This window comes from Entelurus aequoreus, linkage group LG18 (assembly GCF_033978785.1).
Source record: "Entelurus aequoreus isolate RoL-2023_Sb linkage group LG18, RoL_Eaeq_v1.1, whole genome shotgun sequence".
In the NCBI taxonomy this organism is placed as follows: Eukaryota; Metazoa; Chordata; class Actinopteri; order Syngnathiformes; family Syngnathidae; genus Entelurus; species Entelurus aequoreus.
The window spans coordinates 32887166-32914169 of NC_084748.1; the positions used below are offsets into that span (position 1 = coordinate 32887166).

Genomic DNA, 27004 nt, shown 5'->3' on the forward strand with positions numbered 1-27004 from the left:
GGTTATGACCGAAAGGACAAGATCAATGGTACACGCGGCCGAAAAGAGTTTGGTCCGCCGGGTGGCGGGTCTCTCCCTTAGAGATAGGGTGAGAAGCTCTGTCATCCGGGAGGAGCTCAAAGTAAAGCCACATCGAGAGGAGCCAGATGAGGTGGTTTGGGAATCTGGTCAGGATGCCACCCGGACGCCTCCCGAGGGAGCTGTTTAGGGCGCGTCCGACCGGTAGGAGGCCACGGGAAAGACCCAGGACACGTTGGGAAGACTATGTCTCCCGGCTGGCCTGGGAAAACCTTGTGATCCCCCGGGAGGAGCTGGACGAAGTGGCTGGGGAGAGGGAAGTCTCGGCTTCCCTGCTTAGGCTGCTGCCCCCGCGACCCGACCTCGGATAAGCGGAAGAAAATGGATGTATGGATGGACACTGTTAATTGGTTATAAATCAAATATTTTCATAGCTGGAGCATGAACAACTGTTAACGTCCTTCTAAGTACGCATTTCAACAACAAGAGAACCCTCTAGACATGAAAGAACACCTTTTAGTCACCTTTACACTCTTTTAATCCAACGTACTAATGCTGCTTGAGGCCGAACCAATCAGAGGCCACAATACTGACAGGCCCGATCTGATCGGTTTTGAGTGGCCAATGCTACTGTAGTAATACTACTACTGTAATTGTGCCATTTGTTATGCTTTAAAATACTGAATTTAGCGCAAACATTTTGTAGAATATGCCAAAAAATATATATATCTGGGTTGTGGTGAAAGCGCAATATTTTAAGTGTGACGTGATAAAAGGAGGACTCTAGTAGTTTATTTATTTGTTTGTATTTGAGTTTATTTTACGGCTGTCAAATTCAATGAGTTATTTCATCTGATGAATCACAACAAATAATCACAATAGTTGTGTAGAAAAGCAGATGAATAAATCATGCAGTTTATTTTGACCTCTCATTTACACCTTTACCTTAACCGCGGATGTTTTCCCGAAAGGCGACATTAGTTGCATTACGGTCAGTGATCAGGTTAATTAGGGCCCCCTGTTGCATGAACAAGTGCATGTAAAATGTCCATCAATCAATGACAGGGCACTTCACGTAACAATTTACCGCAAACATATTCCTAGCTCCTTCCTGCTCCGTCACTGATAAAACTTTAATTGCTAATTTTACAGAAGAGTCATATTGCTTAGTGCTGGGCTGTTAAAAAATGTATACTGGGATCAAATTTAAGATGGTCGGAGGTATGTCAAGAAAATATGCAAATGGTTTTTTTTATTTTAATGTTAAACTTGTCATTTTGCACTAAAACAATTACTGAACAATCTTTCTCCCTTTCTTTGAGTACAAAAGATGCATCGAATCAGTTCATGTTTGATTAAAAGAGTAAATAGATCATTTCACATAAATTAAAACAAACAATTGGGCCTCCAAATACATTTCTGCTCGGTGGCTAATTTTGCATCCAAATAAACTCGGACATGACTTTAGATTAAACTTTGAGCTAGTTTTGAGCAAATTAACGATTGCATTTAAGTAAATCTTTGGAACATGTCGGTGTAGGACATTCAGACAATATAACTGCATTTGTGTCAAAATATTGGGGACTTTTTTAAAGTTAATTAAGATTATGCAAGCAAATATTCAACTGTTAAAATTTTAATTTACAAATGTGATTAATTGGATTTTAACAAGAAATTGTCTGACAGCACTGATTAATTTATTACTCAACTGCAAAGAGTACCTGGTATTGATTTAAGTGTTTGCATGTGCATATTTATTTTTTAAAAACAACAACAATTAATTGAGTTAAAATAATAAATACTAAAGTATCATAAATATATGATATTTACTTACATGTGATTGACTTTTTTATTTTTAATTCACAGATTTTTTTTTCCAGGCAAGGCTTTTGTTTGTTCAAGCTGATAAAGCGGCCAACATTCAAGTGAAAACCTCTATTTAAATACAAGTATGGTCTTATGTGATTACACTGGGTGTACACCATTACTTTTACATGTTTGAGCATTCATCCTGACTCCATTTGCACAACATTTAAGTACAAACAACTTTTCATAATTGGTATAGATTAGTATAGACATATACAGGTAGATATGAGCTCAATGGAAAACTGCTAAGGTTGACATCTTTCTCGCTAAACAGAATGAAAAGTTAATCATCCCCGAGGCTTCACAGCCGTCAAAGTAGCATCGCGTCTCGCACAAAGGCGATTGTAGTCTGTGGTTATTTATAGCGTAGGTGACAGAAACATCACTGAGTCGCACACCAACAGATGTTTTCTTCATATTTAGGCCAATGCTGATTGCATAATAAATTGTGATATAATCGACAATATGCCATAGAAATGCAAGTTTTGTAGTTTACGCAAGGATTGTATGTTCCCATTGTTATGCTCGGACTTTGAAAGCGGAATTGCATTGCGAAAGCTCCCAAGTCCATCCATCCATCCATTTTCTACCGCTTGTCCATTTCGGTGTCGCAGGGGGTACTGGAGCCTATCTCAGCTGCATTCGGGGGTAAGTCAACACACTCCAAAGGTTGCCTTTTTATCGGCGGACACATTTTCAGTGCTTAACAATTTAATAGTAAGGAGCATTTTTTTGGCTATATATATATATATATATATATATATATATACACTACCGTTCAAAAGTTTGGGGTCAGCCAAACAAATTTGTGGAATAGCCTTCATTTCTAAGAACAAGAATAGACTGTCGAGTTTCAGATGAAAGTTCTCTTTTTCTGGCCATTTTGAGCGTTTAATTGACCCCACAAATGTGATGCTCCAGAAACTCAATCTGCTCAAAGGAAGGTCAGTTTTGTAGCTTCTGTAACAAGCTAAACTGTTTTCAGATGTGTGAACATGATTGCACAAGGGTTTTCTAATCATCAATTAGCCTTCTGAGCCAATGAGCAAACACATTGTACCATTAGAACACTGGAGTGATAGTTGCTGGAAATGCGCCTCTATACGCCTATGTAGATGTTGCACCAAAAACCAGACATTTGCAGCTAGAATAGTCATTTACCACATTAGCAATGTATAGAGTGTATTTCTTTAAAGTTAAAACTAGTTTAAAGTTATCTTCATTGAAAAGTACAGTGCTTTTCCTTCAAAAATAAGGACATTTCAATGTGACCCCAAACTTTTGAACGGTAGTGTATATATATATATATATATATATATATATATAGGCATTTTATATATACTTTTTTTACAACTACAACAGAAATATTACATCACATACATAAGAACATATGATACCAGTATTTAGTATTAAAAAAATAATGAAAATGTGATAAGTAGCTTGAAAAATGTATCACCTCTAAGCTACATGAAGGATCCCAGGATTATCCATCCATCCATTTTCTACCGCTTGTTAATAAATGCTTGCCATATTTATAAATCATATATTTCATAGAATATAAATCCATCCATCCATCCATTTTCTACCGCTTATTCCCTTCGGGGTCGCGGGGGGCGCTGGAGCCTATCTCAGCTACAATCGGGCGGAAGGCGGCGTATACCCTGGACAAGTCGCCACCTCATCGCAGTAGAATATAAATCATTGATGTAAATTGTGTGACAAATTAAGAACAGGAAGTGAACCTACTCAGTGACCTAGTAGAGTGTCCGCCCTGAGATCGGTAGGTTGTGAGTTCAAACCCCGGCCGAGTCATACCAAAGACTATAAAAATGGGACCCATTACCTCCCTGCTTGGCACTCAGCATCAAGGGTTGGAATTGGGGGTTTAATCACCTAAAAAGGATTTTCCGGGCGTGGCCACCGCTGCTGCTCACTGCTCCCCTCACCTCCCAGGGGGTGAACAAGGGGATGGGTCAAATGCAGAGGACAAATTTCACCACACCTAGTGTGTGTGAGACTATCATTGGTACTTTAACTTTAACTTTAACATACGTGTTAGTAATTGCTATGAAGTGGAAAAGGAGTAGGATTAAATACGCTTTGCTCCATCCTACTCCTTTTCGGACATGCTGTAAAGAAAAAGAAAAATGCGTGATGTATCATATTGTAAAGTGAATTATATAGCGCTTTTTCTCTAGTGACTCAAAGCGCTTTACATAGTGAAACCCAAAATCTAAGTGACATTTAAACCCGTGTGGGTGGCACAGGGTGGGTAAAGTGTCTTGCCCAAGGACACAACGGCAGTGACTAGGATGGCGGAAGCAGGGATCGAACCTGGAACCCTCAAGTTGCTGGCAGGGCCACTCTACCAACCGAGCTATACCGCCCCATATTGAAACTGTATACATGTTTGAAATAAACTTCAACCTACCAACCAACCAACCAATCAACCAATATTTCAAGGTTCCTCACGAGGAAACCGTACAATGTTTTAAATCTATTAACTGCTATAAAACTGATTAGCTTGCACGTTATTGTGATGGAGTAAAATCATATATTTTTAGCAATTTTCAGGAGATTTCCCATATTTTGAAATGCAAATGTTGATGCTCCTCTTAGACACATGGAATAAAAATGGTTGCGATATCCTCTGGTGTTTTTTGGTGCTAAATTAACCACAACATTAGCGCCGCATAAAACATGTCGCTAATGGTCCGATGTTTCCTTAAAAGCCTTGTCCGACTTGGACGTGATCTGGACTGTACATGGGTGCTTATTTTGAAAATGTAATTTTTTTTGTGGATTGTATGCAATCTGTTGTGTTCCCTAGTTTTCAGTGTACATAGGTGAAGGTGTGTGTTGCTGAGCCCGACCTGGACATAATCTGAACTGGACCTGGTTTTAGGAACCCTTTTGAACAATCTGATTTCATTGACAACCTGGTCTGGTGAAGATAAGATCCTTTTTAAAAAAAAATTAAAATAAAATAAGATAAATAAATAAAACACTTTTTCTTGAATAAAAAAGAAAGCAAAACAATATAAAAACAATTACATAAAAAATAGTAATTAATGAAAATGTTAGTGGACCAGCAGCACACACAATCATGTGTGCTTCAAGGACTGTATCCCTTGCAGACTGTATTGTTCTATATTGTAGGAACCAGAAGTTTAATAATGGAAAGAGACAGCCCCTTTTGTGTGAATGAGTGTGGATGAGTGTGGATAGGGAAGGGAGGTTTTTTGGGTTGGTGCACTGGTTGTAAGTGTATCTTGTGTTTTTTATGTTGATTTAATAAAAAAATAATAATTAAAAAAATAAAAAATAAAAATAAGCCTTGTCAAGCTGTTTACTAACATATCCTCATGATTAGCTAAATATTACTACAAGTGAATATTAGCTCCTATTATCGTTATCAACCTCCGAGTGTCACCGCTTGCTGCCACCTTGTGGTTTGTATTTTCAGTTTTCCCTTTTTGGTGCAGTTGACCTGGTTCTTACATTTCTCCTTCCCCCTAGAGTTCCTATGTTCCCCTTTTGGGCGGAGTTGTGAGACGTGCACAGATGTTTCCAATCTTCCCAGATACTACTTAAGCAGCACCTTGACAGCTGGATGGCACTCGTCAGTTCCACTCCTCGACTCTGCACGCCAGAAGTTTCCAATGCTTCCTGAGTTTTTTATACCTACTTTCTTGGCTTATCCCAGTGCCATCCAACTTGGTGTTGTGTAGGGGCGTACGGTATACCGGTACTAATATAGTATCGTGGTACTAATGAATCAAAAACGGTACTATACTCTGTTTGAAAAGTACCGGTTCCCGGGCATGATGTCACGTCGTGACATTGCTGGTTTACCAGCAGAGGAGCATGTTCGGCAGCGCACAATCACGGAGTACTTACAAGCAGACACAGGGTGTAGACAGAAAAGGGAGAACGGACGCATTTTGGCCTAAAAACTGACGATAAAGGTGAAGTTATAACACTGAAACGCCCTCAGGAAGAGGTGCTTTAAGACATGGCTAGTTAGCTAGCAGCGAACATCCATCCGCAGTCGGCAGTGTTTTAGCTACTTCTAAATCACTAATACTCGCCTCCATGTCGACAAATAAAGTGAGTTTCTTGCAAGTATCATCCCTGCAGGATGAGAAATAGCTAAACATGTTTCACTACACACCGTAGGAGGATACAACAGCTCACCGGCGTCACCGCTAACAAAAGCTAGCGCGCCTGAATGTAAACAAATGCCATGGGTGGATCTACACCTGACATCCACTGTAATGATAAGTACAAGAGCGTATCTAGTCGATAGTACTATGATTACATCAATATTTTTTATCGTCACCAAAAATGTTTTCTTTTTCTTTTTTTTGTATTCATTATATATTCATAAACTCAGGAAATACGTCCCTGGACACTTAAAATATGATCAATGTATGATCCTGTAACGACTTGGTATCGGATCGATACCTAAATTTGTGGTATCATCCAAAACTAATGTAAAGTATCAAACAACAGAAGAATAAGTGATTATTACATTTTAACAAAAGTGTAGATGGAACATGCTAAAAGAGAAAGTAAGCAGATATTAACAGTAAATGAACAAGTCGATTAATAATCAATTTTACAGCTTGTCCTTTATAATGTTGACAAAATAATAGAATGGGGAATGACACAATATGTTACTGCATATGTCAGCAGCCAAATTAGGAGCCTTTGTTTGCTTACTTACAAGACAAGTTGTCTTGTATGTTCACTATTTTATTTAAGGACACACTTGCAATAAGAAACATATGTTTAATGTACCCTAAGATGTTTTGTTAAAATAAAGCCAATAATGCAAATGTTTTGTGGTCTCTTTTATTTAGAAAAGTACCAAAATACATATTGGTACCGGTACCAAAAGATTGGTATCGAGACAACCCTAGTGTTGTGTGGTAGTTTGCACGTCTTGCAACTCCAACCCAAGTCTAGTGTCATGATCCGTGGTCCGGATCATGTTTTTGTTATGTTCTGTTAGATTTGGACTCTTTTAGTTCCTGTTTGACACCTGAGTTTGTTTTAGTTACAATGGCTACTTATGATTTTCACCTGCCTCTGGTGTTCGGGACGCGCACCTGCTGCTAATCAGAGGACTATTTAAGCCTGGCTTTGCCAGTCAGTCGGCCTGGCGTCATGAGGAGGGGGTACTGACATGATCCGGACCACGGACGCCGTCGGCCTGGCGTCATGAGGAGGGGGTACTGACATGATCCGGACCACGGACGCCGTCGGCCTGGCGTCATGAGGAGGGGGTACTGACATGATCCGGACCACGGATCATGTCAGTACCCCCTCCTCATGACGCCAGGCCGACTGACTGGCAAAGGCAGGCTTAAATAGTCCTCTGATTAGCAGCAGGTGCGCGTCCCAAACACCAGAGGCAGGTGAAAATCATAAGTAGCCATGGTAACTAAAACAAACTCAGGTGTCAAACAGGAACTAAAAGAGTCCAAAACTAACAGAACATAACAAAAACATGATCCGGACCACGGATCATGGCATCTAGTTATTTTTGTATAGTAGCTTTTGCTTTCTTTTTTTTCCACGGTGCTCATTTTGTTTTCTCTTTTTTGCACCGTCGATTTTTGTTATCTCCTGTAAGGATCATTGTTGTGAGTAATTTTCCCTAAGTAAAATAACTATTTTACTCACAGTCCGTCTGCATGCTTGGTTTCTCTCTACTGTATTGATTTGAACTGTGACACCGAGACTACTAAAAACCGGTATCGGCCCTGAAAAAATTTGTAGATCTCAGGAGTGCACAAATAATAGGCTTTTTATAGCTATTCATACAATATATTACTTAAATTTCTTTTCATGTGAAAAACCCTCATTTTTAAGTTGTGGCGGCTTTTATTTTGCCGTGGTGGTGGACCACGATCAATTACAAGTAGGGGAAACTATGCTATTTATATTTGCAGGATTTAAGTGAGACTTTAAGAGGATGGAAAATGTGTGGAAACACATTTTTCTGCGATAATCCTTTTTTAATTAAAACACAAATTTAAGAAAACATACCCCTAATCGGAAGGAAAAATGGTATCTGTAGAAATGTTCATACAACAGTTACCAAGATCAAGTATTATAAAAGATGATCAAAGAGTGATCACAAGACACCACCTAACATCTTGACTTGTGTCTTGGCTCTTTTCAGTCACGACCTGGTACTCATTGAGTAGCTTATTAGCGATACCGCCTGTGTGACTTTTCTTGGCCCATCTGTGTTCTCAGAGGAATCGGGCTGCAGTCCAAAGCTGAGCCGTGCAAGCGGCCAAGTCAAGGCTGTGCTACTCTGCTGAGATGGGAGTCACCTGAGCTGTGCACAAGCTATTGTCTTCATCATCATCACTTCATGCTTACTGGTACTAGCTTTTTTTAAACACTTCCCCCACTGGAGTTGTTCCGTTGACCCTATCCCAGCTGACTTTGGGGGATAGTGGACTACACCCTGGACCAGGTGTTTCAAAACTACGGTCCGTGGGCCAAATGCGGGCCTTGAAACAGACAAGCTTCTGCTATTAAAATTAATAATTGACAATTTGTTATCACACTTAATGTTGCTGTTACATTGTTCATCTGTATAATAAAATCAAATGATTACTGATGTGGGTGAAAAAAATTGTATCTTCATCCATATCATTTTCCAAATCCTGGTGTTTGTGATCTTTGTTGCAGAAGTTTTTCAGTTCCATATTTTCTTGTTAATATTTGATGTTGTTTCAATAATCTCTGTAATTGCAGGTGGATGCACTCCTGAATCTAGGTCTTCTTGTTTAGTGGTCCCTTGGAACATAGTAGTGTTGGTGTTGAATATAGGTGTTTGTTTTTCATCAGACCCCATTATCATCGTCGTTGTGGAAGCAGTGTCAACTTTAATTTTTGTCCAGGTCCTTGATGTCATGGACAACAAGTACTCTTGCTTCTGGACCTCCATTCAGCTTGATGTAGATTTTACAGTTGGCGCTCCAAGTTCCCTGGATTTTTCCCTGCTTTCTCAAGTCGCATGTTTTTTTTGGCGATTTCAGCATTACTTTTTGTGAGATGCTCATTCATGTACGCATTTGTTCTCTTCAGCTTCTTTCCCTGTTTTGGCAGTGCCATTTTAGATTTTCTGTTTATGAGTTTCATGAGGATGACTGGAGTGGTGTTGTTGTTTCTTCTATTCAGTGGGATGCATGTTTCGATGGTATTAATTTCGATTTCAGATGACACCAAATGTATCGTTATTTGAGTTTTTCTTTTAGATTTTGACATTGAGTCGAGGCGCCGACGTCAGTGCCTCTTGTATCAGCTCTCTAACAGCAGTTGCTTCTTTAGCGATTTGCGGCACTTTTAACTTGTTTTATTTCAACAATTTCGTACCTTGCGCCGTTCAAAGATGAACTTGAGGTGTCAGCCTGTCAACTTATATCACTCTGTGTCGTCGGAAGCACTTTAAAACAGCTTCAAACTCACTCACTACACAGTGGCCACTAAAATATTAACACTGAATTAGTAATCTTACTCTTGATTGGAATCGTATTCGATAATTCAGCTTCACCACTTTAGTCATAATGTTTGCGTTTCAGAAACTTCTCAATTACTTTAGCTTCAGACTTCTTCTGTTTGTTTGATATTGTCATTACTGCCACAAGTGGTGGAAAAGTGTATTACAACCGAGCAACGCTGCAGTCTATACAGACCACAGCTGATGAACAGATATTTTTTTGGCGGCCCTCTAGAGGGCGCACGCGGCCCAGCAATGGGCCCAATAGTAAAGAAAAAGCTGGAGTCAATTGATGAATAATGGGCGAGAATAATCCTCCCCCTTCTTTTTGAAAACCCTAATCATTATGTATTGCTTTAATTATTAAAGCAAATATTTGTTTCTATATCTTGACATTACTGTATTGTTGTTATTATTATCCTTCTTTTTTTTTTTCATTATTATTTATTTTGTTTTTTTACTATTATCATATAGTACTACTACTACTACTACAATTCACACACATCAGTGACAGTGACCCACTGGACAAAAAAGTGTCACAAAGGTTGTTAGCAGGATTGGTTGTAAGAAATATGAAAACATTTTGTATAGCAACACATGATTAAAAAAAAAATTATAATAATTTGGTCTTTAAAAAATACTTCATATAATTTAAAAAAAAAAAAAATAACGACTTAATCGATTGAAATTGATTGGCCTTGTTGATTGATCGCGTGCGTTGGAGGCAAAACGGAGTGCACTACTTTGGGGCTACCAACGGAGGCGTCGTCTGAAGAAGGAGCAACACGAGGTCAGGTCAACGAAATGTGAAATTGAGCACAATTTCTACGGGTGACATTTGCCTGATCAATACAATACTGGCGTGGAAACAGGAGTTCAAAACATTCACATTCTCCCCTCCTATTAGAAATGTTATTGCCATTCTACTAATAGTGAGTCTATGATGCAGCCTTTGTGTGTATTAGCATATAGCTATAGTCGTCTAGTTCAGTGTTTTTCAACCTTTTCTGAGCCAAGGCACATTTTTTTCATTGAAAAACACACCACCAGCAGAAAACATTAAAAAATGAAACTCGGTAGCCGATATTGACAATAAAAAGTCGTTCTCACAATTGTTGGATATGAATTCAAACCATAACCAACCATGCATCACTATAGCTCTTGACTCAAAGTAGGTGTACTGTCACGACCTGTCACATCACGCCAAAACTTATTTTGAGGTTTTTGCTCTTTTCCTGTGTGTAGTGTTTTAGTTCTTGTCTTGCGCTCCTATTTTTGGTGGCTTTTCCTGTTTTGTTGTTATTTTCCTGTAGCAGTTTCATGTCTTCCTTGAACGCTATTCCCCGCACCTGCTTTGTTTTCACAATCAAGAGTATTTTCGTTGTGCGGACGCTCTCCTTCTCTGTGGGGACATTGATGATTGTCATGTCATGTAAGGATGTACTTTGTGGACGCCGCCTGCTCCACACGCTGTAAGTCTTTGCTGTCGTCCAGCATTCTGTTTTTGTTTACTTTGCAGCCAGTTCAGTTTTAGTTTCATTTTGCATAGCCATCCCTAAGCTTCAATGGCTTTTCTTTGCGGCACTCGCCTTTTGTTTATTCTTGGTTTAAGCGTTATATACCTTTTTACCTGCACGCTGCCTCCCGCTGTCGTCTGCATATTGTGATCACGACAAACATCTACAAAGCAATTAGCTACCTGCTGCCACCTACTGATATGGAAGAGTATTACATGGTTACGCTGCCGAGCTCTAGACAGCACAGCCATTCAACAACGGCACATTTGCAGATTATAATTACTGGTTTGCAAAAAATATTTTAACCCAATTAGGTGAAATTACATAATCTCCCACGGCACACCAGACTGTATCTCACGGCACACTGCACAGTGGTTGAAAAACACTAGTCTAGCTCACTGTCATTTATCTATGTGCTTTCAAGATGGCGACTCTGGTATTTTAGGGTGTGTAAAAGCGCTGGTGCAAGCGGGAAGAGATGGGAGCATTTGTTCTCCCAGACAGAGTGCCTGTGTCCGGGGATGAGCAGATGGTGGATCTGGCTGGCACTAGGCTGGCGTCGGCACATCCGTATGCAGGAAGGCACCATCTCTCCCCTCCCAAACTCCCTCGCTTCCCGCACGCGTCCTTCCTTCTTATTCCCTCTTTCGCCGCACATTCACACACTGGTCTAATCAGTGCAAATTGTCGTCACCTCTCGGCAGGACATTATGAGTGTGTGTACTCGGGTCCAAGGGGTGGAGTGTGCCATCAAGGAAGCAACACATTTTCTGAACAGACACTCACAGCGGAGGGCCAGCGTGTTTCTTGTGATTAGTGGAGAAATTAGCGAAAAGATTTTCAAACAAATGTTTGTATCTGCAAGCATGTGTGTGTTTGTTATTGTTCGAGCCTTCACTGTGGGTGGTGATGCTAATCATAACCACAGCAGCAGGCACAGCATGTCATGATGCAACAATGAGACATTTAGCTCACACTCGTGCGTTTACACTCGATAGATTTCACTTTATAGATTTTATATCATTATCCTTGTTATCATAATTTGACAAATTGTCCGAAACAAAGGAAAAGGACATTAATTCTGTAGCTAGACACCGATATGTGACAATGTAAACAACGTCAACAATACCAACCTTTTTGTCGGTGCCACTGGTAACAACCTGGTGTTCCTCAGGGTGGTAGCACACAGTCCGGAATAATGTGTTTTTGGCGATTATCTTCTGAATTCGAACAAATTTCCTAGAAGAAGACATTCGAAAGAAACAGAAGTTTAGGCAAGGTTTAGGCTTTCAGATGCCTACACTGTAAAAACAATAAAAATCTGCACAATTTACGGTAAAGTACAGACTGCTGTGGTTGCCAGGAATTCACCGTAAGAAATACAATGTACGTATAGGACATTACGGTATGTTGATGTTGAATCCGTAAATTACTATGAAAAAAATTATATATTTTTAACCTAAAAACTATAGCATTTACGGTAAAATAGGAATTCATCGTAAAACAAATGAAGGCCAATTTTAGTGTTGCCAATTAGCCTATCTCCAGGTGCATGTCTTTGGAGATGGGAGGAAGCCAGAGTACCCGGAGAGAACCCACACAGTCACAGGTAAAACATGCACACACACAAAGACCCCCAGCCCGGGAATCGAACTCAGGACCTCCTTAGTTTGAGGCACAAATGCTAACAACAGCTCCACCGTGCTCACCAATACTACTAGCTGCAAAATGTATGTGTTTCTGAGACATGTGAGCAGTACATGAGGATTGACACATTGTACAACCTTTCACTGGGCAACTCACAACATGGCCGTCCTTACGCAACATGTTCCTTCAAGTGAGCTATTAAAAACGAGCCTTACATGCTCCGTATCTGTTAAGTAGCTGCTTGCAACCAGTTCCAGCACACTTAAACACACAACGTGGTTCATTTCGATGCCGTTTACAATGAAGCACATAGACATAAACCCTCAATGTCTGAAACCACTTGCCACAAAAATACAAGAAAACATGTTGTTAGCTAAGAGTTAACTGGGCTAATGCTTTAACACAAAGCCCTAAAACAATTAAGGTAATTTAAAGTACCACTGATAGTCACACACACACACTAAGTGTGGTGAAATTACTCTCTGCATTTGACCCATCCCCTTGTTCCACCCCCTAAGAGGTGAGGGGAGCAGTGAGCAGTAGCGGTGGCTGCGCTCGGGAATCATATTGGTGATTTAACCCCCAATTCTAACCCTTGATGCTGAGTGCCAAGCAGGGAGGTAATGGGTCCCATTTGTATAGTATTTGGTATGACTCAGCCGGGGTTTGAACTCACAAACTACCGATCTCAGGGCGGACACTCTAACCACAAGGCCACTGAACAGGCTTTTAGATGTACAATCTGCAAAATCTTTAATTTAGAAAGAGTAATACCATACATATTTGGATATTTACATGCCTCTGACATTACAGTATTTGCAAATGCATTGTACATTTTTTTTTACATTTTCACAGTAAAGTCATGTGTTTTCTACATATTATAACCATAATAATTAAAGTTATTTACTGTTTCTTGTTTTGCAGGAATCCACTGCATTTGCTTCTGTGATAAAGTATTTTTGATTTTACGGTGTTTTACTGTTGCTATTTAACAATTGCTTGCCATAGTTTTAATGGTCATTTTTTACAGTATATGTAAATGTTACAGTAAACGTATTATTCTTATTCTCGCTTTTTCAACTAAACGGACTATCTGAGCATGAATTAGAATAAACACTACATAGCAATGTGCCTTAAATCGCCTTCAATCATTATTAGAACAGTGGAATGTCATAACATGTTTTAACAGGATGTAAAATTTAGCGGTGTCCCGATACAACTTCTTCACTACCGATACAATATGGGTATTGGAGCCTTGAATATTGGCTGATACCGATATTGATCTAGTACAATATGAGCATGAATCATACATATGTTTAGTATGTTGTAGTGTGGAAGGAAGGAAGAGGCTTGTTTAAGTGAAATCACTCAAACAGAGAGCAATAGTTGGTATGAAAACCACTAACCTACTTTTTAATAACCATCTGTACTGGACTGATGCTGTCTTTAAGTCAGTTCTTCTCAAATATTGGGATTGGCCCCCCAGGGGGGGCTTGGTGTGATGCCAGGGGGCGCGCATGTGACCCCAAGGAACGTGCTTTATTAGTATCATGCAGCATCAGGCTTCAACCCCCGCTTCAAAAAGCTGTGCACTACAAAAAAAAATTATATATATATATATATATATATATATATATATATATATATATATATATTATATATATATATATATATATATATATATATATATATATATATATATATATATATATATATATATATATAAATCAAATCAAATCAACTTTATTTATAAAGCACATTTAAAATTTACCACAGGGGTAGCCAAAGTGCTGTACAATGGGCAGGTTAAAAGATAATACGAGTACCTAGCAAACACAACACAACACAACCAGAACACGATAAAAAATAAATACATAAAATAAATAAAACATAAAAACAGGTTCACAGCAGGTGTATTATGGGGCGCCATTGCCGGATGGATATCACTCAGTGTTAAAAGCCATGTATGTTTTTAAGAGAGATTTAAAAACAGGAAGAGAGGAGGCTTGTCTAACACTCAGAGGTAGGTCGGTTTATATATATATATATATATATATATATATATATATATATATATATATATATATATATATATATATATATATATATATATATATATATATATATATATATATATATATATATATATTCAAGTGTTTTATTGTGCTCCTGTGTTGATGTTGCTGATCAATGTTGCTGTAATATTATTTATTGAGTTTATTACATTTTATTTTTCATTTTTATTACATTTTATTTTTCAGTATCAAATTGTTCGAGTCGACCAAATTTTTTTAATAGATAAAATAAGGTTGCTTTTTTTTCAGGCAAATTGATGCAATTTTTTAAATCCTTTATGTTATAGACTAAAAACTTTGTTGTAAGTTTATCTATACTTTTTTCTTTTTAGTTTCCTTTAATGTTAATAAGGATACAATGTTATGCAGATGTGTACTTATAACAATTCTATTGACAAATGATACTACAGAGAGTGAGTGTGGCGTGAAATGTTTTCTTCTTCTTGGGGGGCGGGGGCGTAACAAAAAGTAATTGAGAAGCACTGCTTTAAGTTGAAGCTGAGTGGTAATTGTTTTATGGCAACCCTTAGTTTCCACAATAATTCATTAGGTTGAGATGGCTAGCTAGCTAGTTTTTGAATGATGCGGACACGTTTGTTACTGGATACATTCTGATAAGCTTCTGCCTTGGAGACTTTGTATGTATAAGTAATATGCAATTATAATTATTTGATACTTGTTTATATTGACAAATTACATTTTTTAGACTGCAATATTGTTCAGTCATGGACATTTTTTATGTATGTCTGTCGGGCTTGTGTGCTATTGTGTGCTTAGCTGTTGTGTAGCTGCTAGCTCTAAGTAATCTATAGCCTACTATAATTAACTTTTGCAAATGACTTCACTAAAATACAAGAAAAGACCAACCATGTGTGCTTATTGAAGGACATTTAGATGCTAACTGGTTGTCAAGCTTTGCTCGTATCTGAGCGCTTATATGGGAGATTTTAGACGCAAGCTGATATAATCTGATACTTGGTTTTCTTTGCTAATATTGGATCACGACACCAGTAGTCATATTGTTGGACCAGCCAGGATGTTGAAAGTGTTGCTTTGTACGCCACCATAAACTATATTATTTATTAGTATTTCATCAAATGGTGGCCTCTGACCGTAGGTGTCAGAATGGAAATATACACTTCACGCCAAATAGATGCTCACATTTTTTTCTCCCAGTGGTGTTGCTGGGTAGTTGTAATTGTCTTTACTATGACATTGAATGCCCTCATGTGTCGCGGGCGATGTCTGTATCACAATAACACATTGTCTGCAGAGCAGACATGGCATCAGCAACGAGTAATAGAGCAGTGCAGGTGTGTCAAACTCGTTTTCACTGAGGGCTACAATCGCAGTTATTGCTGCTTTTCGAGGGCCACTTGTAAAAGTGAATATATATCATAAGCCAGCGTGACAAGCAGATATTTAAGTATTTTTAGTTTTGCAAACTATATTATTATACAGTATATAATAATATATTTGTTGCATGGTCACATAATATTGCAATATTTAAGTTTATGCAATTTAAGAACAAATAAATTTAGTAAGAAAGATTCAGTACTTTATTGTCACACGATATGTGTAAAAAGGGGTAGGATTAAAAAACTCTGCTTCTTCCTACTCCTTTTTGAGACGTGCTGTAATGAAACAAGTGGAAATATGTGATGCATTCAATTGTAATTGTATTGTATGCATGTTCGAAATAAACTGAAACTAACTAACTAAGTTCACGCTACATGAAATGATGTAGCGGGCCAGATCTGGCCCCCAGGCCTTCAGTTTGACAACTATGCATTAATACCATAAATAATGGTATGTACTATCAACCTGTGTATAATACATATGTATTTATATTTTTTATTTACTCTTTGTATCATTATTCATTTGAAAGAAATGTCTTTTTTCAAACACGTGGTACTCTGCAAATAAGGGAATAAACACACGTGGCTTTTTATATAATATATATTACTACTGTATTTAAACACCTACTACTGACTGTTTTTCTTTACAGAAAAGCCTACAGCCTCAGCTCAGTGGCCTTGGGGTTAGAGTGTCCGCCCTGAGACTGGGAGGTCAAAGACGACAAAAACTGGGACCCTGCTTGGCACTCAGCATCGAGGGTTGGAATTGGATGTTAAATCACCAAAATGATTCCCAAGAGCGGCCACCGCTGTTGCTCACTGCTCCCCTCACCTCCCAGTGGGTGGAACAAGGGGATGGGTCAAATGCAGAGGACACATTTCCCCACACCTAGTGTGTGTGTGACAATCGTTGGGACTTTAACTTGAACTTCTGGTCGTTCAATAATGCCATCATGCCAATGTGTACTGTATACTGTCTGTGTTGTCCACAGGAACATTGCGCAGCAGGTGCAACTCACACAATGTCCCAGATGATACAGGTTCCGTCGGTGCTGGCGGTGACACACTCCTTGTCGTCGCTCTTGATTTGGACACATGTGACGGCGCTTTTGTGCTCCGTCAAGAACGCCAAGCGCTTGTGGCCGTGCTTCAGCAGCTCCCAAACACACACCTGCATGGCAACAAACAGTTTCACGCTGTAAAGTGTATCGCATTTCGGTTCGATCGATACTGCTTATCCTGTTCGGGTAATGGAAGGGGCCGGAGCCTATCCCAGTCAGTCACTGGATGGTTGTGAAGAGAGCACTGATCAGATGTATGGATGTTAGCAGGGGATAAGCAAAGGGATACAAGTGAGGAGTTGTTCTCTCTTTGTATTTCCGTTCTGTTAATTCTTATATTTAATCTTTGTATTACTCTATTTTACGTCCTTTGTGTGTTCTGTGAACATTGTTAGTGACTTAGGTGCTAATTTATCTGTAACTCGGATATAAATTCCGACTTAAACTAAAGCTTAAATACGGTTGTCAGTCGTTCCAGGAATGTGCGATTTGTCGCGAACGCACTAATTCACAAAAATTCACACAAATTCAACCAATCCCTGCACATGTATGCGGCCTCGCATCTTTGTCCAATGCCCGAAAATTCCCCGCACTTTGAGGCCAAACTAATTTGTCTCTGATCAACTCGGTCCAATCAAAACGTACGTTTGTTTCTCGTGTGGACAAAGCAGGAACGACAAACATGTAACAATATATGAACCATTTTTTGCTCAAATGACACAATTGTCTTCCTTCCGCGAAGCTCAGGCCTACTTCCTGTTCCTGTCTACAGCGCTAAACCTTAGACTTAGACTTAGACATTAGACTTAGACAAACTTTAATGAAAATTGGGAAATTGTTCAAAATCTGGGTAATGTAAACTTTCACTGCCTAGTTGACATGTATTTCTATATCTATTGAAGCTTTACTTATCCAGTTAAGAACAGATTTTTATTTGTAATGCCGACCTGGCAAAGAGGCAGCATTTACATGTAAGAGATGTTGAAGTGTGATGATAATCCCTAATTTTCTCTCAGGTACCAACAAAAATGAGCGCTATATATGGGTCGCTCTCAAAAGCTCACAAATGTTTTTAATATGCGGTGGGGGTAAATGTGTTTGAGCATAAATTAATGTTTAAGATGGACAAACACAAACATACATGGAGGATATCTGTAACATGTGGACAACAGAGTAGACAGCAGACAATAAGGAAGGTGGTGTGTCTTTCTATAATCATAATTAATTATTACTATTAATTATAATGGATTAAAACAGGACAGTAATTTGACAATAAACTGAGTTTGTGCTTTTACTGCCATCTAGTGTCAAAACGAGTAAACCATCAATACAGTATGTTTTTTCGAGGTTACTGTAAGTTTACAAGGAATACTTAAAACACTGATAACAAATCCATAAAATCACAAGTTAAATCAATGTTATTGAAAAATGTCAAAATGTCTAAAAAAAAAAAAAAAAAAGCTGCTGTGAATTTAGGCATTTTTTGGCCGCAACAATCACAAAGCCAGCAAAATTGTGGAGGGAATAAATTGTATGGACCGGGGTACCTGCATGTTTCAATACAATACTGTGTACTGTATACATATATTTTTGTAGCACTTCCAGGTTGGCATTACCTAAATAGAGGACTCACCTGTCCTTCTTGCCCCCCACTGACAATCTTCTGACAGTCCCTAGACCCCTTCATGGCCGTCACACCGTTTCTGTGCGCATTGTGAATGATGAGCAAGAGGCGGCCACTCTGCGGAGTGAACACACGAATCTTTCCATCACTCCATCCTAATAAAAAAAAGACCCGCGGTTAATCAGTTGTTCATAACAAAGCACACCCATGTTTTTACTGACAACATCTAAACAGTGTTGTTCCAGTATGACCTACCACTAACGATGCTGTGTCCGTCAACCATCAAGTGCACAGCGTTACACGTCATGCAGGGTTCAGGGATTCTTAGCAGCTCTTTGGGCTTGTCTATGTGCCATACCCGGATGTCCTCCTCAGAGCCGGTGACAAACAACATAGATGACCCACTAATGCATACAAAAAAACAAAAACAAAAAATATTACAATTTGTATGTATATAAATATATATAAATACAACAGGCAGACATGAACACTAGAAAGTTAAAAACAAGAACATGATATACTTTTGAAATGATGTGTAAAACAAAATAATATAAATTACTGAATGGTGTATTCCATATTTAGTTTTTTTTAGAAATATTTTCATCCATCCATCCATCCATCTTCAACCGCTTATCCGGAATCGGGTCGCGGGGACAACAGCTCCAGCAAAGACCCCCAGACTTCCCTCTCCAGAGCAACATTTGCGACTTCCTCCTGGGGAATCCCGAAGCGTTCCCAGGCCAGAGAGGAGATGTAATCCCCCCATCTGGTCCTTGGCCTGCCGCGGGGCCTCCTCCCAGTGGGACGTGCAACGAGGACCTCCCTAGGGAGACGCTCGTGAGGCATCCGCACGAGATGCCCGAACCACCTAAGCTGGCTCCTTTCCAAGCGAAGGAGCAGCGGCTCTACTCCGAGTCTCTCTCGGGTGACTGCACTTCTCACCCTATCTCTAAGGGAGATGCCAGCCACCCTTCTGAGGAAACTCATTTCGGCCGCTTGTATCCGCGATCTTATTCTTTCGGTCATTACCCACACTTCATGACCATAGGTGAGAGTAGGAATGTAGATAGCTCGGTAGACCGAGAGCTTTGCCTTCTGGCTCAGCTCCCGTTTCGTCACAACAGTGCGGCAGAGAGACTGCAATACTGCCCCAGCTGCTCCGATTCTCCGGCTGATTTCCTTCTCCATCTTTCCCTCACTCGTGAACAAGACTCCGAGATACTTAAACTCCTCCACCTGGGACAGAGTCCTGTCCCCTACCCGGACTGTACAAACCATCGGTTTCCTGCTGAGAACCATGGCCTCAGATTTGGAGATGCTGATCCTCATTCCAGCCGCTGAACACTCGGCTGCGAACCGATCCAGTGAGAGCTGAAGGTCACGAACCGAAGGTGCCATCAGGACCACATCATCTGCAAACAGCAGTGACGCAACCTTTAGCCCCCCGAGACGTATACCCTCTCCGCCATGGCCACGACTCCGCCTAGAAATCCTGTCCATGAAAATCACAAACAGGATAGGTGACAGAGCGCAGCCCTGGCGGAGACCAACCCCCACTGGAAACGGATCCGACTTACATCCAAGCACCCGGACACAACTCTCGCTTTGGTTGTACAGAGATTGGATGGCCCTCAGCAGGGTTCCCCTCACTCCGTACTCCCTCAGCACCTCCCACAAGATCTCCCGAGGGACGCGGTCATACGCCTTCTCCAAATCCACAAAACACATGTAGACTGGATAGGCATACTCCCAGGCCCTCTCCAGGATTCCCGCAAGCGTAAAGAGTTGGTCAGTTGTTCCACGACCAGGACGGAATCCACATTGCTCCTCTTGAATCTGAGGTTCGACTATCGGCCGGACCCTCCTTTCCAGTACCTTGGCGTAAACTTTCCCAGGGAGGCTGAGTAGTGTGATACCCCTGTAATTAGCACACACCCTCTGGTCCCCCTTTTTGAAAAGGGGAACCACCACCCCAGTCTGCCACTCCCTCTGCACTGTCCCAGACTTCCACGCAATGTTAAAAAGGCGTATCAACCAAGACAGCCCATCAACACCCAGAGCCTTCAGCATTTCTGGACGGATCTCGTCAACCCCCGGAGCTTTGCCACTGTGGAGTTGTCTAACTACCTCAGTGACTTCACTCCGAGTGATCGACGTCGATCCCCCATCATCCTCAGGCCCTGCTCCTATCAGGGAGGGTGTGTCTGATGTATTTGGGTTCAGGAGTTCCTCAAAGTGCTCTTTCCAACGCCCTACGACTTCCTCACTTGAAGTCAGCAAAGTCCCATCCTTGCCGTACACAGCTTGGATGGTTCCCTGCTTCCCCCTCCTGAGGTGCCGTATGGTCTTCCAGAACAGCTTTGGTGCCGCCCGATAGTCCTTCTCCATGGATTCCCCGAACTGCTCCCACACCCTCTGCTTAGCCTCGTCCACAGCCACGGCCGCTGCCCTTCGGGCCCGTCGGTACCTTGCAACTGCCTCCGGAGTCCCCCGGGATAAGGACTCCTTCTTCAGTCGGACGGCTTCCCTGACCACCACTGTCCACCAAGGTGTTCGAGGGTTACCGCCCCTTGAGGCACCTAAGACCTTCTGGCCACAGCTCGCAGCTGCAGCTTTAGCAATAGAGGCTTTGAACATTGCCCATTCCTGTTCAATGTCCCCAACCTCCACAGGGATGGCAGAGAAGTCCCGCCGGAGGTGGGAGTTGAAGTCCTTCCGGACAGAGGACTCCTCCAAACGTTCCCAGTTCACCCGCACTACACGCTTGGGTTTGCCAGGTCTGTCCAGAGGTTTCCCCCGCCATCTAACCCAACTCACCACCAGATGGTGATCAGTTGACAGTTCAGCCCCTCTCTTCACCCGAGTGTCCAAAACATACGGCCTCAGATCAGCTGATACGATTACAAAATCGATCATTGATCTTTGGCCTAGGGTGCTCTGGTACCAGGTACACCTATGAGCATCCTTATGCTTGAACATGGTGTTTGTTATCGCAAGTCCGTGACTAGCACAGAAGTCCAATAACAATCCACCACTCAGGTTCAGATCAGGGAGACCGTTCCTCCCAATCACGCCAGTCCAAGTATCACTGTCATTGCCCACGTGCGCGTTGAAGTCCCCCAGCAAGACTATGGAATCCCCTGCCGGCGCCCCATACAGGACCCCATGCAAGGTATCCAAGAAGGCTGAATACTCTGAACTCCTGTTTGGTGCGTATGCACAAACAACAGTCAGAGTTTTCCCCCCTCCAACCCTAAGGCGAAGGGAGGCGACCCTCTTGTCCACTGGGGTGAACTCCAACGTACAGGCACTCAGCCGGGGACTCGTGAGTATCCCCACACCCGCCTGTGCCCTCACACCCTGAGCAACTCCAGAAGTGAACAAGGTCCATCCCTTGTCCAGGAGTGTGGTTTCAGAGCCCTTGCTATGCGTAGAGGTAAGCCCCACCAGATCCAAACGGTAGCGCTCCACCTCTCGCACCAGCTCAGGCTCCTTCCCCACCAGCGTAGAGACGTTCCACGTCCCGAAAGTCAGCCTCTGCCGCCCCGAATTGGTCCGTCCGGAGCCTCCACTTTCACTGCCATCCACTTGGCAGCGCACCAAATATTTTCAATTAAAGCTAAAAGTTGTTAATCCTATGACGTAGTGCAAGGGACATTAAAAAAGTAGAAAGACAAAAAAATATATATATATATATATATATATATATATATATATATATATATATATATATATATATATATATACACACACTACCGTTCAAAGGTTTGGGGTCACATTGAAATGTCCTTATTTTTGAAGGAAAAGCACTGTACTTTTCAATGAAGATAACTTTAAACTAGTCTTAACTTTAAAGAAATACACTCTATACATTGCTAATGTGGTAAATGACTATTCTAGCTGCAAATGTCTGGTTTTTGGTGCAATATCTACATAGGTGTATAGAGGCCCATTTCCAGCAACTATCACTCCAGTGTTCTAATGGTACAATGTGTTTGCTCATTGGCTCAGAAGGCTAATTGATGATTAGAAAAACCTTGTGCAATCATGTTCACACATCTGAAAACAGTTTAGCTCGTTACAGAAGCTACAAAACTGACCTTCCTTTGAGCAGATTGAGTTTCTGGAGCATCACATTTGTGGGGTCAATAAACGCTCAAAATAGCCAGAAAAAGAGAACTTTCATCTGAAACTCGACAGTCTATTCTTGTTCTTAGAAATGAAGGCTATTCCACAAATTTGTTTGGGTGACCCCAAACTTTTGAACGGTAGTGTATATATATATATATATATATATATATATATATATATATATATATATATATATATATATATATATATATATATATATATTGTTATATACCTGTACCTGTACATGCACAATGACAAATAAAGATCATTCATTCATATATGTGTATATATTGTTTTTTGTTTTATATTTTAGGTTCCATCCATCCATCCATCCATCTTCTACCGCTTACTTAGTAGTTTTAATTCTATTCTAGCTTCTATTAAGCGTCTTTAGGCTTTGTAATGTCTGATAAAATGTTTAGTACTTTGTTTAGTTTACTTCTGCAACAATAAAACAACAGCAAAGAGATGAATTACTTTTCTATATTGAACAAAAATATAAACGCAAAATTTGTGTTTTTGCTCCCATGTTTCATGAGTTGAACTCAAAGAGGTAAAACTTTTACCATATACACTAAAGACGTATTCCTCTCAAATATTGCTCACAAATCTGTCTAAATCTGTGTTAGTGAGCATTTCTTCTTTGCCAAGATAATCCATCCTACCTCACAGGTGTGACATTTAGATGCTGATTAAACAGCATGATTATTGCACAGGTGTGCCTTAGGCTGCCCGCAATAAAAGGTCACTCTGAAATGTCCAGTTTTGCTTTATTGGGGGTCTGGAGGGGTCAGAAAAGCAGTCAGTATCTGGTGTGACCACCATTTGCCTCACACAGTGCAACACATCTCCTTCGCATAAAGTTGATCTTGTTGTTGATTGTGGTCTGTGGAATGTTGGTCCACTCCTCTTCAATGGCTGTGCCAAGTTGCTGGATATTGGCAGGACCTGGAACACGCTGTCGTATACACCGATCCACAGCATCCAAAACATGCTCAATGGGTGACATGTCCGAGGAGTATGCTGGCCATGCAAGAACTGGGATGTTTTCAGCTTCACAGGAATTGTATAGATCCTTGCAACATGGGCTGTGCATTGTCTTGCTGCAACATGAGGTGATGGGACCACAATGTGTCAGGATCTTGTCACGGTATCTCCGTGCATTCAAAATGTCATCAATAAAATGCACTTGCGTTGGTTGTCCATAACACTCCTGCCCATACCCTAACCCCACCCCACCCATGGGCCACTCGATTCACAACGTTGACATCAGCAAACCGCTCTTCCACACGACGCCACACACGCTGTCAACAATGAAAACCAGGATTCATCCGTGAAGAGACCACCTCCCCAAGGTGCCAGACGCCATCGAATGTGAGCATTTGCCCACTCAAGTCGGTTACGACGACAAACTGCCGTCAGGTCGAGACCCCGATGAGGACGACAAGCATGCAGATGAGCTTCCCTGAGACGGTTTCTCACAGTTTGTGCAGAAATTATTTGGTGATGCAAACCAATTGTTGCAGCAGCTGTCCGGGTGGCTGGTCTCAGACGATCATGGAGGTGCACCTGCCGGATGTGGAGATTCTGGGCTGGTGTGGTTATACCTGGGCTGCAGTTGGAGGCCAGTTGGATGTTCTGCCAAATTCTCTGAAACGCCTTTGGAGACGCCTTATGGTAGAGAAATGAACATTCAATTCACAGGCAACAGCTCAGGTGGACATTCCTGCAGTCAGCATGCCAACTGCACGCTCCCTCAAAACTTGCAACATCTGTGGCATTGTGCTGTGGGATAAAACTGCACATTTAAGAGTGGCCTTTTATTGTGGGCAGCACCTAAGGCACACTTGTGCAATAACCATGCTGTTTTATCAGCATCTTGATATTCTTGGCAAAGAAGAAATGCTCACTAACACAAATTTAGACGGATTAGTGAACAATATTTGAGAGGAATAAGTATTTTGTGTATATAGTAAAAGTTTTAGATCTTTGAGTTCCATCCATCCATCCATCCATGGATGGATGTTATGCAGCACAGCTCATATAAATGCAATAAAAATGGTTATTAATTCCTATCACTATTACTGATTTAGCACTAGTTTTCCATATCATATTTTTAATGTATATTAGTATACTGCTTAATTGTTATTTAATGTTATAATTTGTCAAATTTATGGGGGGGTTTTCTTCCATTTTATCTTAGTTTTTGCTTTTTTCTTGGTTCAGGTTTAGTCTAATATTTATTCTTCAGCATTTTTGAGTTTTTATTATTTATTTTATTATTATTTTATGCTTTTGCATTATGTCCTTGAGTGCTGAAGAAAAATTGTAAAAAATGCAAATCATCATTATAATAATTATTTAAGATTGAATGCTAATGTCTTTACACTGTACGAATTACAAATAAGGTATCCTATTATTGCTTAATACTGAAGTCTACTGATGTTTCAGTGTAACATTAGATGACGTGCCTATTTCCCCCTCTAGTGGGTTAAGTAGGTACTAAACACATTGTACTATTGTACTGGATCCAGTAGAGATTGGGGAAGGCATGTTTAGTGTGATAGCAATGAAAACAATATAGGGCGGTATAGCTCGGTTGGTAGAGCAGCCGTGCCAGCAACTTGAGGGTTGCAGGTTCGATCCCCGCTTCCGCCATCCTAGTCACTGCCGTTGTGTCCTTGGGCAAGACACTTTACCCACCTGCTCTCAGTGCCACCCACACTGGTTTAAATGTAATTTAGATATTGGGTTTCTCAATGTAAAGCGCTTTGAGTCACTTGAGAAAAAGCGCTATATAAATGTAATTCACTTCAATATTACTGTAATTTTGACAACACCTTGGATAAATGCTATTTTCTTGTGGCATTTGTGTCATCTCCCAGCCCAGATTGTCCCGCCTGCCACTCACAAAGCGATGGAGAGGTCTTTGACAGGTCCATGATGGCTGGTGGAGATGAGCTCAGCTGAGAAGGTCTCATAATTGATGCAGTAGATCTGAGAAGCATCTGTGCCGACAAAGAAGTGCAGGCCGTCGTCTTTGAGAGCGATCGAGGTCACCCCGTTGCTCAGCTGGATGTGTCTAATGTGGACGAATAAACGATAAACACATATTTTAGAAAACATACCGTTGAGCTCTTGAGCCGAACAGAGAATACTTTAAACAATAATTATCAAAATGTGGGGCGTGAACCTGGGGAGCATGCTTTATCAGTATCACGCATTATTAACATGCTTCAAGCCCCGCTTCGTACAGCCGTGCACTGCAAAATGTGCTCATTCTATTTTTACTTCCTCATTTTTTAAAATGTTTTTTAAATCAACACAAATTGGGATTTTTTTTGTAGGTTGTTTTATATTTTGTGCAACTGAGTTTTTTATTAATTCACGGGTGCGTGTGTGACCCCGGGCAACATGCTTTATGAGCATAATTTATCAGAACGTGCTTATTGTAGCCATTTATCCTGACGTCCTCATTTTTTTATTAAAAAAAAACCCAGCACAAACTGTTGCATTAATTTTTGTTTTTTAGGTTAGTGTTTTATATATTGTTCTCCTGAGTTAATGTTGCTGATCATTATGAATGTATTATTTATTAAGTTTATTTCATTTAATTTTTCAGTATGAAATGGCTCAACTTTTTTAAAAACATGTTCATATTCTAATTAGGAATTATTTGGGGGTTTTTTTTTGGCAAATTGATGCACTAAATCTTTTCTGTTACAGACTGAGAAACAATGCTAATGAAGTTATTATTTGCTGTAAATTGACCTACATTTCTCTCTTTTTTCGTTTTCCTAAATGTTAATAACGATACAACTTTAGGCAGATATATACTTATAACAATTTTATAGACAAATGATACTATCTATAGTTGTAGCAGCGAGTGGGGAAGCGCAATTTTTTTTCTTCCTGGTGGGGCACTGCTTTAAAGGCTCTTAATCTTGGCTTGAAAAATAACTATCATTAGGGCATACATACATGCATTGGCATTACAAGCAACTCGATGTATGATTTGTGAGGCGAAAAACAACTTGTCATCAACTCACTTGATAGCTTTGAAGTTAGAAGCGGAACACAGCGTCAAGTTGCCGAATCCAGAACCAACAACCAGCTCACCTGTACATGTTACTTTCAGGACATTGGCGCCCTGCGTATTAAAGACATAGGGACAAACATCAA

The 27004-nt window shown here is 40.5% G+C and overlaps 1 protein-coding gene across 3 annotated transcripts in view; it reads right to left on the bottom strand.

The window, feature by feature from the left end:
• cfap52 (cilia and flagella associated protein 52) overlaps positions 1–27004 on the bottom strand; it is a 50285-nt gene that overhangs the window by 8814 nt on the left and 14467 nt on the right. For all 3 annotated transcript variants that reach the window (XM_062027002.1, XM_062027000.1, XM_062027001.1), the window contains 6 exons: positions 26872–26972; positions 25734–25904; positions 18947–19095; positions 18701–18846; positions 17026–17177; positions 12060–12165 (listed from right to left, as the gene is read on the bottom strand). In XM_062027002.1, the coding sequence (XP_061882986.1) occupies positions 12060–12165; positions 17026–17177; positions 18701–18846; positions 18947–19095; positions 25734–25904; positions 26872–26972 (825 nt within the window). The remainder of the gene's footprint in view (positions 1–12059; positions 12166–17025; positions 17178–18700; positions 18847–18946; positions 19096–25733; positions 25905–26871; positions 26973–27004) is intronic.